We start from the raw sequence: 16,774 nt of genomic DNA on the forward strand, positions 1-16,774 counted from the left end.
GAGAATGATAAGTTAGGAGCTTTCAATACTGGTGCCAATGAAAGGGCTTGTTTTAAGTCACTAAATGACTTAAAAGACAGTTTGTCTTATCAGTCCATACCATATTGTTTGGGGCCTTCTTCTTTGTTAAATCACTCAAGGGCGCCATCCTCTCTGAAAACCGAGGTACACACTGGCGGTAATATCCAGCTAAGTGGAGAAAGGCCTGGACTTGCAACTTGGTTCGCAGACAGGGCTATTTCAATATGACGTCTACCTTCGAACACTGTGGCTTCACGATACCCTGACCCACCAGGTAGCCTAAATATTTAGCTTCTTTCAATCCAAAAAAACATTTTTTTGGATTGATTCAAAGTCCGGCCTGACCCAGTGTCTGCAATACCGCTCGGAATTGCTATAAGTGTTTCTTCCATTTACTGGAAATAGATGACAACATCATCCAGGTATGCAGCACAGTATGAGGGAAGAGCACCTAATCTACCAGACGCTGGAATGTTGCAGGTGCCCCGTGTAACCCCAATGGAAGGACACAATACTGCCAGTGTCCACTAGGGGTGCTAAACGCAGTCTTGACCTCAGCGGAGTCTGTTAAAGGAACCTGCCAGTACCCCATTGTCATATTAAGTGTGGTCAAATATTTTGCCTGTCCTAGCTTCTCGAGGAGGTCGTCCACTCGTGGCATTACAACTACAACCCCGGGTTCGATCACAATATGATGCGCAAGCAGAGAGGTCCTTCCAGGTTTTTCGCTCACTACCTCCAGGAGGGACAGGATAACTCCTTTGAGCTCCCATCTCTGGTTGGAGTTTAACTCTGTACCAAAGTTAAGTGTGTTCTTATGAGCAAAGAATGAGCATGGCTAAGCAGTGAAGGGATTGGATTCTCTTTCCCTCCACAGCTTCAGCAGATTTACATAATATATCCATTCACTTGGTCGACGATTGGGATGTTTCACCAAATAGTTGACGAGTCCATTCCTCTCCTTAACTTCATATGTACCTTGCCAGTGGACAGGTAATTTAGAGTGGGAGGAAGGAACTAGGTCCATGACACAATCTCCTGGGTGGAAATCTTGGAGAAACGTGCCATGGTCATAATTTTGGGCCTGTGCTGCTTGCGGCACCGCCTCGTGACTTTTAAGTATAGGGCAAATTTTCCCAAATCTAATCACATAATTGTGCGATATATCTTATATATAAACATCTACATGTGGAAGTGTGTGTGTCTGTCCGGCCCAGAAATAAGAGGTGGAGTCGGGATAAGGACTCCGCCTCCAAGGAAACAGAAAACTCGCTTAGCCACTAATAATACAAGTAAGGCCACCACATCAGCAAAACGAAACCTCAAAAGAAAGAAAGTCGCTTAGCCGCTAACATTGGCAAAACAGTATCCCTTTTACTTTTCCTCCCACTGCTAACGAACAAGTGATGCGAGCACATTGGCAAATATGAGAGAGATGCCCAGAGTTGTTCCTTTCAATTACCTGACATCTCTACATTTCAATATTTTTTCTGACAATTTCAACAGTTTCTAGGACCCTGGGGTTTTTACAGCACATGCTTACACAGCTAGTTGATGATGCTTCTCTCTTTGTGACGGTCCAGGAAACCACCGCATCCTTCTATTGGTCTTCCATATCTTTCTCCACCACCTGACTACACGGCGTGGAGGTGGCCTGAAATGTATTATCCCTGTCTATAATTAGACCCAAATTATTCTTAGGAGTGGACAGTACTAAATCACAATTAGTTTTAGACCAGTCCCGTCCCAGTATCACCAGGAAAGGTGGACTTAGAGAGGTCAACTATGACTAACTTTTTTAGCGTTTCTCAATGGCTGATGAAACAGCTGGTGGTCCTATACCTACAGGTTTCTCTGTAGATGCAGATTATACTGGTCTTAACCTTTGCCCACTGTGTACATATCGGCGATCAACATTGGAAATGTTGCTGTCGGAAACAAAGAAAGCCTTGGTTTTAATAGCATTTATAACTACCACTCCCACATGAGAAATCGTCAGGGGATTTGTAAGTGCACATAACCCTCCTCTCTTTCCACCTGCATTCAACAACAACAACATTCCTCCTTATTCCCAAGTAGGCAGCGTGGCCACAGATCCGGGGACTTCGGAACAGGCTCCAGCTTGTAAGGGAGGGGCAAAGACTTTGGGATGTAATTCTTCTGGCATCCGCTAAAGAGCCATTCTGCCCTCCCAGATTGTGAGGCCATCTTGGACATTTCAATGAGCTCATACATATTTTAAAATTCTCCCTATGCTGGCTGGGTGAAACTTTTTGGCAGGCTATTTAATAACATGAAGGAGCTCACCTGCTCCATGATTTCTAAGGCACTATTCGGAATTAGCCTTAGCCATTGCGTTACCTTCATCCACAGCACACAAGCTTCCTGCTGGGTTGACGGCTCAGGGTTGAAAATCCAGTTTTTCACTTTCATCACCTGCTGGTCTGTGGATGCCCCATGATTAACTGACACCTTGGCTGTAGTGGGGAGAACAGCTCTCTCCTCAGAGAGAGCATAATAAGTCCCTTTCGTTTTCCCCAAAGGGACCAGCCCAATCCTCTATATCCCTCCTATACACTTCCTATGTTTATTTGTTCACCCGGTTATGTGTATTGGGAGTGGAGACTGTACTGGGTCTTTCCGAACCACGGGACGAACCACCAACCTGGAAACTCATCCACTGTACTTTCTCATCTGGTTAGGTTTCAGGTCCTGTCCCTGTTTCTTCTGGGGATCTTCCCTCCTGCCGACTACACCACTGTGACAAGAACTGACACAAGACATCAAAAAGGGGCGCACCTGTGTGACAAGTGATTGAGGCTGTTATTTTAAAATTAGTTTAAGTACATAGGTACAAAGTTGGAAACTTGCTAAAGGTAAATTTCGCACAAACAATAGGAAGATTTTCTTCACATAGAGAACCAGAGATGCATGGAATACTTTACCAAGTAGTGTCGTAGACAGTAAGCATTTAGGGACTTTCAAAACTAGACCGTGTTATTTCAGAACAATTATGTGGATAGGGCTGGTGAGTTTTGTTGGGCTGAATACCCTGTTCTCAACTAGATTACTCTAATGTTCTGACCAAGAGGGAAAAAAAAAATGAAGGGGAAGTATCTTCTGCAATAATCAACGCTGATAAAGTGTTCCTACATTTTCAACTTCAACTTACCCTTCTTCATAGTGGTAGCTGCTTAATAAATGTTTGTTTGAATGTTTAGCTCTTTAATAGAAGCTGCAATGTTAGATAACTATGGTAAGACCAAATTTTAGAACTGGTTCATACCATATATATGAAAGGTTTACTTGCTTTTCACAAGAATACACTTGAAATTGTTTGGGAGTAACATTTTTTGACACCACTTAACACTTCTGCAATTCTTTTTAATAATAGAATTAAAATATTATTTTTCATACATTTAAGAATTTTCTCGGTAATTGCAATAAACCATAGGTCTAAAAATGAAAAAATTTCAAATATCTACATAGACAGTTATAAGATGTGTAATATTCTTCTGTTTTTTATTTTTTTGGCATTTGGTGCTCTGTTACAATTAAACTTGCACAGTTTCTAACTTACATCATCAATATTCAGCCAGATTTAACATAATCACAGTAGAAGTATTTATTTTGAACATGATTATTTATTTATAAAATGCAAATGGCCCTGTTTTATAGAAAACATTTTATCAACCATCGACTTTTTATAGATAAGATACATTTTTTTTGCAGATGGGATCATAAACATCTATATACACATTTAAACTTTTCAAAGAAAAACATACTAAAAAAAGAATACTAATAACATCTCTATTTGAAAACTTCCTTGAAACTTGTCACTTTCAGTTAATATTTGACTTTTGCAGTCTTTGACATAACAAAAAATGATAAACATAAGATGATTCAGTGATCCTTTTTATTTTTACAGATAATATCCCTTATCACATTCTTGTAAAAATCTGTTTTTTTTTAATTTTGCATAGATGTAAACTCCAGGTCAAATACTACAGATTTACAAAAGTGCACACACATATGGCAGCATGATATACAAGTAGTTTCCCTAAATACAACTATTTGTTTTACTTTTTATTATGAATAATGCCTTTCTACCTAAAAACAGTATAAAATTAATGAAGACTTCATTTATTAAACTTACTGTATGAAATTAAGTTTAATGTAATGCAGAAACCATTATACAATATAAGAATTTTCTGCAATAATACATTTCATGATTTTAACCAGTGACATGAAGTATAAAGCTATGAGAAATGTATGTGTAATGTATAGTATAATGTTATGCGACCTCTCTGTAAAAAAAAAAAAAGAAAATCTTGCAATTTACATGGCTTACTTGACAAATGTAATCATAATTCAGTTTGTACTTGCCAGCTACTGTAACTTACAATGTGAAATGTTCAAAGTTAATCAAATTAACAAAGGAACTGTCACATACATCTCAAAAACACAACATATGAAGTCTTAAGATTTTGAAAAATAATAAATTAAACCTTGAAATTGAGTAATTGTTTTATAATGACAGTATATATTTCAGTTATACTGTAAAAATGAGGCACTGTCAGTACCAGCAAAGCTTCAAGGCACTATTAGTGCTTTGAAAACATAGCAGCTGTAACATAAAAATATGAAAAAATTACTAAAGGTGTTTTCTCGTTAAACAAAGAAAAAAATGCACGTCCTAGTCCTAAGTAATATATTGACTAGGGTATCCTTAACTGCAGTCTTAAAGCACAGCCCCTGACTATCATCACTTAAATTTTACTGTTTACTTAGTTACATCAGATCTTAAAATAAGATGAATGTGAGAAGAGTTTAACAGAATATCATGAGTAAAATCTTAATTTTGACTCACATTCTAGTTTTCACACACACAAAAATAAGAAGTAGTTTATAAAAATGATATTTGATGAAACATACTGTATTATGTTAATCAGACTTTATAATTTCATGACTAATTTTTGTGTTATTTATAATGTTGAATATTTTAATAGTACTTTGGGGCCTTTAAAAATTATTGATAAGCTTGCTGGGCTGAATGGCCTGCTCTCATAAGAACATTTTAATGTCCTAATTTGCTCTCAACTTACGAAAGGGTGACAAATAACTAATTGCTCTAAGTATATTTTTAATTTTTTACAAACCAGTTATTGAAAAATGGCCCAAATTGACACTATTTACAAATTCATTTATTGAACAAATTTTAAAGAAAAAAAAATTAAAAATTAATTAAAAAAAATTAATTAAAAATTAAAAAAAATTAAAACTATGATTAACAAGGGAAAATGGGAAAATAAATGTAAAATTAACTGACTAAACAGATTTTCTATGAAAGCCACTACCTACATAAGCAATGAGGAATAAGATAAAAGGAGGATAACAGAACTTATCCTGTATGATCCGCACATATAACGGTGAAGGATTGTCAGAGAATTCCATGTAACAACATTAATATGCAAAATTCATATTTTTAATTTATGTTTATAATTTTTTTTTCTTTTCATTTTTTTTATCCAATAGTATATTGGAAATTTCAAAGGATGATGAATTATTTCTATGTGCAGTTCTTTTACACCTCCAGTTCTTGTTACTTATATACTGTATGTTGGAGTAATATTTACAAATATGGACAATCAGTGTATTAGCAAAGCCTGTTTTTTGATGTTTCTAAAATATAAATTCTTCTTAACAGTATTACATTTACTTATTTGGCCGACACCTTTATCCACAGCGACTTACAACTTTTAAGATGCAATTGTTACATTTCTTTTTCCAACTGGAGCAAAGGTGAGTGAAGTGAACTGCTCAGGGTCACATAATGTCAGTGGCAAGATCTGAACTCACAACCACAGGGTCTGAAGTCCAAAGCCTTAACCACTGTGCCACATTACCCTACTATTAATTTTGTTTCTATTTAGAAATTATGTATGTTGCATGTATATTATCACCACTAGTTCCTTTCTTAAGCTCAGCAGTTTTAAGTTAAGATGAAAAAATGTACAGGGTACAGTGAAGCAAGCAAGAATTTAAACTGTACGATTCCTAGCTAACCTTGCTTGCATTACTCTAGTTATTTTTAAAATTGTATAGTTGTGAAATGGAAGAAAATTATTAAGGTTTTCATTATGTTAGTTTGACTAACATTGATAAACTATAATCTTGTTTGATCGTATGTTGTATTGATTTCTTTCTGCTAGTTGATGCATTATACTGGTGAGAAGAGTTTTCAAGTTTTCAAAACTATTACTATCTTTCAACAAAACTTAGATTCACAGAGACTTATGGTGTGAATCTGCTGATGTTTTACCACAGGCCATGTTCTTAAGACACTGCAATATTCTGCAACAAAAATAAACACACCAAAGAAGTGAGCAAAAGACTAAGAAGTAATAAAAATACATTTGACAGAGTAGGTGCAGAGAAAACAGTAAAAAAAAAATTGTTTAAAAAAAGAGTACATTTATATTCTGACAGTACATTAAAAGATAAACAAAATGGCAATGAACTCTGATCACAGAATTACCAGTTTTGGTTACTTTAAGATACTTTACTAGCAGCTCTTTTTCAATTGTTCTTGGAGGTACCTTATCAATTTCTCAGTTAGGCCCTCAGGTACTATTGTGTGCTGTACCTTGTCACTCATTGCATCACAGCATATAACAAGGCCCTTAGACAGTTCAAAAAGGTTTTCATGCAATTTGTGCCTTTGCAAATGTAACTTGTGCTTTTGATAGCACATATTAGGATTAAATTCCCCCACCGATGAGTCTAAAAACTATGTTTATAGAAAAGGACAACTTTTCTTAAATGTGCAAATCATTGTGAAAGCAAGTTTAATATGAAGCAAGTCATAACGAAGTGTCCAGGAGAAAAACAACATGCAGTAATATGAGTAGATATTGAAATGCTAAGCAGGTAGCAAAAAAAAATGTGAATTTTGTGGTGTGGGGCTTTTGGTAGCCAGTATGTATTTCCTATCCCACACCTGTTGCATACCAATTATCCTTGGCAGAGGAGAGCAGCAAAATGGAATATACACAAGACAAACTGTTGAGAGAGGTACTGATTTAAGGAAAGGTCACTTTAAAGCTTATATCAGTCAAGACGTGGCCTACAGTATTCTCTCTAGAAAAATTATGAAGATGATTGCAACTTGTGTACTACACAACATTGCCCAACTCAGTAGCAAACTACTTGACCAAATAGACTTAGCAGAGACTGAGGATGACCAACCTGACAGTACTTATGTGGACAAAACTAAAGTGGTATTTACAATTAAAAACAAATGCATAATATAAACTGTTCACTTAAAGCCTACTCTTCATGGTCTGATGAGTGTGGCCCATCACCTGTTTTCCAAAACTTTATTTTCAATCTCATAATTTTTTTTAACAGCACTACTCCACCCTGCCCATTTCTCTTTTTCTCTGAATACTAATCAGTCTGCCACTAAAAGCGCCAGTCATTTTCTGGGCAATTTATATGTAGAACTGCCAACTCTTTGACACCATATGAATAATTTTACCCCTCATTAGTTAGCTATCCTTGGACTTTTCCATTTCTGCCACAAGCACAAAAACTGTACTTTCTTCGCACCATGCTTTTATTAAATTATGCTATCATTGAAACATCCCCCTTTTCATACACCAGAAGTTATTTATGCACATTAACAAGGTGTTGGAAGGGCTAATCATTTTTATAATTTTTTTCAGTTATTCTTAGTGCCTTTCAGATATATGCTTAAGGAGTATTCTTAAATTTTCAAAACATTTTGTGTATACCAATTTAGTACAAGATTTCTTATAACGATCTTTTTTGTTTCCCCAGTATTTCATTTTCACTTTCATCAAAGCTCTAAGCAACCTTAAATGGAAGGTTTATTTGGGCATGGTGTAGTTTCATCTCAGTAGTAATTTCTCTTTGCACTGATATTCTCCCAAGGCTTCAAAAAACTGCTGAAAAAGCTTAGTGAAAAATTAGAATAAGGAGCATGAGTGATTCTCTCACTATTTATCCACCACTTCAAAATGATCTTCTACATCTTTGTTGTAGTAGTCTTTGGTATCCTATTGTGAAGATTCTGTGAGCTGCTGCAGTGCTAATCTCATTAAGTTGATCACAAAACAACTCCTGTAAAGTACTGCTTGCACTTGCTGAATATGTCTTACTTTTTCTGTGAAACCCAGATGAAGTATATAAAATGTCCAGGAAATTAAAATCTTTTGGCCTGACATGTTTATATAAATATGTAAACAGTCATGCCAATGTGATTTTTAATATACTTTATATATAAGTGCCTGCATAATAAATCAGTGTATACCAAAAATTCAGAGGAATGAAAATATAACCTTACGTTTTCCCTAGCACGTCACATGTATTGTATGAGCTGATGAGGTACTGTATTTGAAGGAACCAAGTTAGACAATGCTTTAATGGTAATAAAGTATTTCCTTTAGAGAAGTGTACTGTTAATTATTATATGAAATCATGAACTCAGCACTAATTACGTCACATAATCTGTTTTGAACTCTCTCTCACAAAATATTAATGTGTATAAGTGACATACAAATTTACTTATTTTTTCATTTTAGAAGTGCCAGCCATTCACTAAAAATTATAAAAACATTGTTTAAACAAAAAGCCTATAAAGAAACCTTTAAAAATTTCTGAAAACATGAATCTATATATTCTGTTTAGCATTATTCTTCTTCAGCTGTCTCATTTTCTGGTAAGATTCTCTCTCTGTCAGATGCTGGGTTCATCAATTTTGCACACCATGGACTTTTCTCAATTATAGTCTTGTGGAGTCCATTATAAAGAGAAGCCCCTGTAATTAAGATAATGAAGCCTAAAATCTGCAGCCATTGGAAGCTTTCCCAGCCTACAGCCAGGCTTACTATCCAGATAACAATAGTTCTTAGACTGTCTAATACCATTCGTGTAGTGGCACTGATCTCCTTAGTAACACTGATACCAGCAAAGTTAAAGAAAGCAATACTAATAATGTTGCCCAGCAATGCCAGAATGATTAAAGGCTGATTGTGCATCTGGCAAAAAGCATCCAGAGCATCTTCCAGGACCTGATGCTGGGGGTTGCTGCTGAAACTTCCAACCGGAATATAAAACATTGGGATGAGTAGGATGGAAAGAATGACAAAGCCAAAAAGCCCTAGAAAAACAAGACAAAATTGCATTTCAGAACAGACTCCTCTCCTTCTCAGAAAGAAATTAAGTAAAAATTACAGTTCAGTTAAAGGACAACTACTGTAAGCAAAACCAACTTATTCTGAGCCCGAGACAAACCCTCATGACTCAACTTCTGCTTCTGAAAGTCAGCTGGTAGAACAATAAGTCTGCAACTGTATCCTACCATGTTATTAACTTGTAATATCTGTTTATGTTACCACACCACTCTGTTCTACTCTTCCATTGTTTATTAAGATATGTTTTAATACCTTGTTATTTTAAAAATGCCATGTCTTTCATCTAGAAATATAAAGTTTTGTATGAGGTTTGTCCAGACTGTAAGTAAAACTGATTTTCGATAGCACAGTAGTCATGCATTTGATAATGTGATTAATAAACAAATTGCTGCATTGTCTTACATTTATATAAAAAGACACCACTCTGACCTCATGTGCCAAGATCTATTCTGAAGCTTAAACAATAGTGTCATATATTCAGCTGTACATTATATATATTTTTGCTTGATGCATAAACTCATTTGAGGCAGACAAATATGACTCATCAAACAGTGCTCTCCTTGTGTCCTTTGTTTACCTGGATTTATTTTGAGTAATATATGCCTCACCCTTAAGAGAAAGTTATAAGCATACCTATCCTACCATACATTATACCATGTAAATGCAGTATTTACAATGACAAATGTAATAATACAAAAAAGGTCAAATCTTTACTTTTTTATGTTATACTTGGATTCTTGATTATGAACAATTTAAACTTTTTCAGACCTGGTACTACTACAGAATTTAGTGACCATGTATAATAAAACCCATTACGTGCATTTATTAATCATTGACAATGCACTTATCATTTAAAATAAAATACTACCTTCTGTGCCAACTGCTCTCAATGGATGAACATCATGTTTGTAAACAAATTTCTCTTCCAGCACCATTTGTACTGCAGCAATGATTTGTGCCATGATAATGAGAAGGTCTCCTACAGAGCATGAAAAATAAAGATAATCAGTAAAGGTCAAAATCAATCATTCAAAAAATATGAACAGCCCACATTTGAATAACCATATAAGCCTTTAAGGTTTCAGTTTAAAGTATGAAAAAGAGCTAAAAGAGAAAATTATACAAAACATTTTATTTTTGCCTCAGAGCAATGGTAGCCTTTTTGCAGTTAAAGCCTTTAACTAAGTTATTTTAACTTTAATCCTGTGTTTGTTGTGGAACAACCTGTTGATTTACAACACACCCACAGTATGAAGTTTATCAAAACTATCTATTACGACTGTGAATATCTGTGTATAGGTTTGCATTCTGTCCATTCTTTAACTTTTTTGTTTATGAAAAATAAACTTGAATGCTGAATAATTACAGTAAAGTTGACACACACAAGTGTGAATCTTCTGTTCATATGTTTCACTCAGCTTTCTTCTCATTTGTGGATGACAGAGGGAAGTAATAGATAAAACTTTATTTGTCCCAAGTGAGACATTTGGCTTTTTACAGCTGCTCAATAAATAAATAAATAGATTGATAAGTAAGTAAATAAATATACACATACTCACACACACTTTGGTCTGAATTCACACCAGAATGACTATAAAGCCAGGGAATTAAAAAGAAAGTTGTGACCCATTGAGGCATTATGCAGGCTTACTGCTGTTGGTATAAAGAAGCCCCAATCGCGTTTCTTGATACACTTCTGCTGAATAATTAATTTAATTGGCTGAATATACTCAGTGTCATTGTATTAGAGAGAGTATATGCACCATTGTTCATAACGGCACTCAGTTTTGTTTTAATTTTCTCCTTTGACACTACCTCGATGGTTAGTAATAATAATTCATAAATTAGTAATAAAAAATAATAACCACATCTGCAAACTTCTTTGAACCACGGAGAACAAAGTTCATGCTTATTAAGAAAAAACACATAACAAAAATTAAGATTAATTTTATGAAGAGATGGTCTTCAAAATCAAGAACTAAGACATGCATTGTGTTTAATGGCCACTAATGGTCAAGTTATTTTAGTAAGTAGCATATATATTAAGGGTCTTCCTTTGTGGGAAAATAAGCATTTGTAAATGTTTTAATCTGGGGTTGACACAAAAAAGTAACATTATCTTTCACCAGAATCACTTGAGGTAAACCGAACCGCAACTCAAAATAAATGTAATTTCTAAACCTCAATCTTTTTCAAAAAAGAATGTTATTTATGTGCTCTTGTGCTAAATATTAAGCTAGGGTCTTTCTTTAATTACCGTAGATCCCGGAATACAAGCCGACCCGGTATATTAGCCGACCCCCTTCTCTACCTACTAAATTACATGTATTTGCCAATGACCGGTATTTAAGCCGACCCCCTTCTCCAAGCAAAATTTTCTAAATTTCCTTAAAAGTGTCTCTTCAGGTATATTTATAATGTTTATCAGTGAGAATTTGAGACTGCCGGCATTTTTGATCGAAACCAGGAAGTGATTGCGGAGAAGTTTGTTAAAATGAAACCTTTGTGTTGAAACTATATACGCAAATATGGTACATCGGCGGGTAGATTTCCGCAGACTCATTATAAATTTGATTAAGTGAAATACGCAATACAGTGGACCCTTGACTTAAGAACTTAATTCGTTCGCAAAGGCTAACCCATAATGCGTTCCGAACTTCCTAATGCAACACTTACTTAACCTTTTCTTTTTTTTTTGCTTGTTTCTGCACGATCGGTTCGGCGAACATCTGTTACACCCATCAGAACCTTACAGACATCGGTGTCCAGAGCCAGACATCTGTTTCGAGTGTTTTTCATCACACGCACAACATCCCAGACAACATTGCGAGACCAGCAGGCTCTCCATGGATTGTTGTCGGGTCTAGGAGACGACGCAGACGGAGGAGGGAAAGGAAGCAGATGCGGGGTCGCAGATCCGGCGTTATGCTAAGGCTAAAGATACAACCATACAAGCCCTATACAGAACTTTTTTTTGCAACTTCTTTGCATCTTTTCGCACCATTTGTTTATTTACTTGTTGTGTTCTACACATATGTCTGCACTGAAGGAGCTGCTTTTAATATCATTGAACATGTGTATAGTGACAATAAAAGGCATTCTATTCTATTCTAGAAAAAACAATTTCATACTGTACTCAACATTTAATTTGACATCTTTGGGCTGCAGGAAGGGAGGAGGAGGAGAATGAAACGGAAGTTTGTTATTGTTTAGAAGGAGCCTCCTTATGCAAATCTTTTCTTTGTAAAATTGTCGAGATGGTGGATTTCCACATGCTGTACATATTAGCGAGATCAGTCACACGTTTCAATTGTGATCACTTTCTTTACCTTCGTTACCTTCTCTTCCTTCCTTAGCAATCATGTGTCTTGCTTGCATGGTCTTAGTGAATTATATATATATAGTTAAATCACTGCAATGAGCGAAATTACATCCACAAACACATGTATCTGGGATCCGACTGACGCTTACTAACGCTCTTGGTTGTTTTTTACAATCGCGCAAGCAGATACACGTGACCGCATTTGGGTCGTAACGCAAGATGTTTGACGTAAATCAAGTTGTTTGCATGTCAAGTCGGTGGTATCAGGGCCGACTGTAAATGTTTATGTATACCAGTATTACATTTTTAAAAACATTATTGGTGAATAAAAATATACCTGGTAATACATTCAATTTTTTGTTAAAAAAAAGATGACTACACCTATGAAAAAACGTATGAAATATGACAGCGCATTTAAGTTGAAAGTTGTAAAGTTCGCTAATGAGTCAAATAACAGTGCAGCAGCTCGTCACTTTGGCATCAGTGAGAAACAAGTACGAAAATGGAAGAAGGCTGAAACATCTTTACAAGCCATGCCGAGAACTAAATGTGCCAACCGTGGTCGATCCTGTAAATGGCCGAAACTGGAAGCAGAACTGGTCACTTGGGTTAACGAACATTGTGCATCTGGTTACATCGTCACTCGTGACCTGATACGTCTGCATGCTTTAAAGTGGGTTGAGAAGAATAAAGGTGATGCTGTAGACTTCAAGGCGTTGAGATCCTGGTGCACTCGTTTCATGAATCGCCACAGTCTAGTCCTAAGAACAAAAATGAAGATGGCTCAAAGGCTTCCTTGGGATTTAGATGATAAAATTACTGCCTTCCAAAGCTTCATCATTAAGCACCGAAAGAAACATACCTGCTCAAAAAGATCGCAAATATGGATGAAACGCCTATGTTTTTTGATGTTATTAGTAACAAGACAGTTAACCAGAAAGGAGAAAAGACTGTGTTCGTCAAGACAACTGGTCATGTAAAACAGCATTTTACTGTTGTGTTATGTTGCCTTGCTGATGGGACAAAGTTACCACCAATGATGATCTTCAAAAGAAAAACGTTGCCAAAGAAGGAGAAATTTCCCCGTGGAGTGGTTGTTCATGTTCAAGAGAAAGGGTGGGTGGATGGATGAGGATGGCTGTAAAAAGTGGATTAAAGAGGTGTGGAGTCGTCGTTCTGGTGGAATGTTACGTGAACGTGCTCTTTTTGTGTGGGATATGTTTAACACTAGAATTACCAGAGCCTACGAAAAAACTCGTAATTCCGTCCCACCTTAAACTGCTTCTTAAATCCCTTCACACCTCTCCGCCAGCGCCCTTTGTCTTCTAAATGTGCTGATAAAGAGAAGCCGGCTATTCCATCCCCCCACCAATTTAGAACGTGCACGAACTTCTCTCAGCTCATGCCTTGATTGAGTATCTGGGAGTGAAGTGGAGTTTTAGAGTGAAATAATAGATCGTTGTTTGGAACACACGCATTTCATGTCTGTTCCGTTTCTACAGTAATCTGTGTCAACACATTGTTAAAACAGAAACTTTTTTTATATTCTAGTAGTAGATGACAAAATGTAGGCATAAACTATATAATGTATGAAGCCTGAAGTCCAAATAGCAAAGAAACATTTTCACAAGAATAACACAATTGCACTTTTATTCAAACATATAACTGCAGAAAGAAAAAGCCGCCTTAACATGCGACATTGACACCAGTTTACTATAACTGACTCTGTGGTTCAATAGATACAGCCCCCGCTTGGGAATCAAGGGGTCACGGGTTCGATCCTGCGCCCCTCCCTTTTGAGAAGTAAACTGTTCTTAGTCTTACTGTTTTAGAATAAAAACATACATTTGATTTCAGTCTGTAACAGCCGGTGCAATTTATGATCTTTGTAAAGGTTAGCTTTTTTTTTATTCACTTTTCACTCTCTCAGTCGCGTTCAGAATCAATCCATACAACCCCATCTGACACGGCTGTTTTCACTAAAGACGCGCTATAGCTCTGCAGTGTACCACGATGCATACTAACGCCCCGGTTCTGACACACAAACGCTGGCGAAGCTGCCTTCTTCGTATCTCACCGTCACTTGCTTTTCTTTTTATTCAGTTTTATTGAGTGTTCCTGCCAGTCCCGCATGTTGCTGTATGCTTTTCTTTTGCACCCAGGACATGCAGAAGAAAGAATGGTAAAGACCAACTTCGGCGCTATATGCAATCATCAGACACTCCCCATCTGCCCGTGTCGCTCAAACACAGGAACATATATTGGTGTAAAAGTATAACAAAAGTGCACTTTTATTCAAGTGCACTTTTTCCATCGCCTTTTCCTGTAAGAAGCAGTGTACACACTTCTCTCTATGCTGTGGTTTCTATTACACACCTGAAAGAAAGACAATATATGTGAAAATATAATCGCACTAATGCAATATTATTTGAAAACGAACAGCGTCAGATCGGGTGTGAATTTATGCAGGAACTGGAAATTCTCTGATGCAGGACCTTCCCCCAGGGAAGAAAGTACAGTGTCAGGTGCTCATTCAGTGTAATAGAAACCATAGCACAGAGAGGTGTGTACAAAGCAACAAGTACAGTTCGCGCTATATGTAGGAAGGACGGTCCTTGCCCGTTGTGTGGGAACTGTTAATATTTGAATGTGATGATTTTATATACACGGAATGAAAAAGTGCACTTAGCATTGCACCATGCAAGATGCACTTTTATTCAAAACTACCTGTATAACCGAAGAAAAAGAAACTGTACAGTCTTGCGATTGATCGACATCTTGCATGGTGCAATGCTATACAGGTAGATTTTCATTTGCTATATAAAATCATCACATTCAAATTTTAACAGTTCCCACACACCCAAGTGTCCGTCACTTCCTACATGGCATTACACGTGTATTTTTGAGTACACACCTGCCTGTGCTTGGTTTCTAGTACACTGAATGAGCACCTGAACACTGTAACAAAACAACGGGCAGATGGAAGTGTCTGATGATTGCATAGAACTTACTTCCTTTACTAGCCCTGGAGTACAAAAGAAACTGCTATATACCACGATTACACACCGATCTGACACACAGACGCTGTTCGTTTTCATCTCAATATTTTCTTTTTATTCATTGCATTGAGTGTTCCTGCCATTATATTTTCACATATATTGTCTTTCTTTCAGGTGTGTAATAGAAACCACAGCATAGAGAGAAGTGTGTACACTGCTTCTTACAGGAAAAGGCGATGGAAAAAGTGCACTTGAATAAAAGTGCACTTTTGTTATACTTTTACACCAATATATGTTCCTGTGTTTGAACGACACGGGCAGATGGGGAGTGTCTGATGATTGCATATAGCTACCGGTTGGTCTTTACCATTCTTTCTTCTGCATGTCCTGGGTGCAAAAGAAAAGCATACAGCAACATGCGGGACTGGCAGGAACACTCAATAAAACTGAATAAAAAGAAAAGCAAGTGACGGTGAGATAAGAAGGCAGCTTCGCCAGCGCTTGTGTGTCAGAACCGGGGCGTTAGTATGCATCGTGGTACACTGCAGAGCTATAGCGCGTCTTTAGTGAAAACAGCCGTGTCAGATGGGGTTGTATGGATTGATTCTGAACGCGACTGAGAGAGTGAAAAGTGAATAAAAAAAAAAGCTAACCTTTACAAAGATCATAAATTGCACCGGCTGTTACAGACTGAAATCAAATGTATGTTTTTATTCTAAAACAGTAAGACTAAGAACAGTTTACTTCTCAAAAGGGAGGGCGCAGGATCGAACCCGTGACCCTTGATTCCAAGCGGGGCTGTATCTATTGAACCACAGAGTCAGTTATAGTAAACTGGTGTCAATGTCGCATGTTAAGGCGGCTTTTTCTTTCTGCAGTTATATGTTTGAATAAAAGTGCAATTGTGTTATTCTTGTGAAAATGTTTCTTTGCTATTTGGACTTCAGGCTTCATACATTATATAGTTTATGCCTACATTTTGTCATCTACTACTAGAATATAAAAAAGTTTCTGTTTTAACAATGTGTTGACACAGATTACTGTAGAAACGGAACAGACATGAAATGCGTGTGTTCCAAACAACGATCTATTATTTCACTCTAAAACTCCACTTCACTCCCAGATACTCAATCAAGGCATGAGCTGAGAGAAGTTCGTGCACGTTCTAAATTGGTGGGGGGATGGAATAGCCGGCTTCTCTTTATCAGCACATT

At 36.7% G+C, this 16,774-nt stretch overlaps 1 protein-coding gene across 1 annotated transcript in view; it reads right to left on the reverse strand.

Moving 5' to 3' along the window:
* Positions 1-3,517: 3,517 nt before the first annotated feature.
* Positions 3,518-16,774, reverse strand: part of slc35f6 (solute carrier family 35 member F6) — a 163,291-nt gene continuing 150,034 nt past the window's right edge. The window contains exons 5-6 of the mRNA XM_039748297.1: positions 10,108-10,218; positions 3,518-9,205 (exon numbers count right to left, since the gene is read on the reverse strand). Of these exons, the coding sequence (XP_039604231.1) occupies positions 8,736-9,205; positions 10,108-10,218 (581 nt within the window). The 3' untranslated portion in view covers positions 3,518-8,735. The remainder of the gene's footprint in view (positions 9,206-10,107; positions 10,219-16,774) is intronic.

The sequence above is a fragment of the Polypterus senegalus genome, chromosome 3 (genome assembly GCF_016835505.1).
Source record: "Polypterus senegalus isolate Bchr_013 chromosome 3, ASM1683550v1, whole genome shotgun sequence".
Classification (NCBI taxonomy): domain Eukaryota; kingdom Metazoa; phylum Chordata; class Cladistia; order Polypteriformes; family Polypteridae; genus Polypterus; species Polypterus senegalus.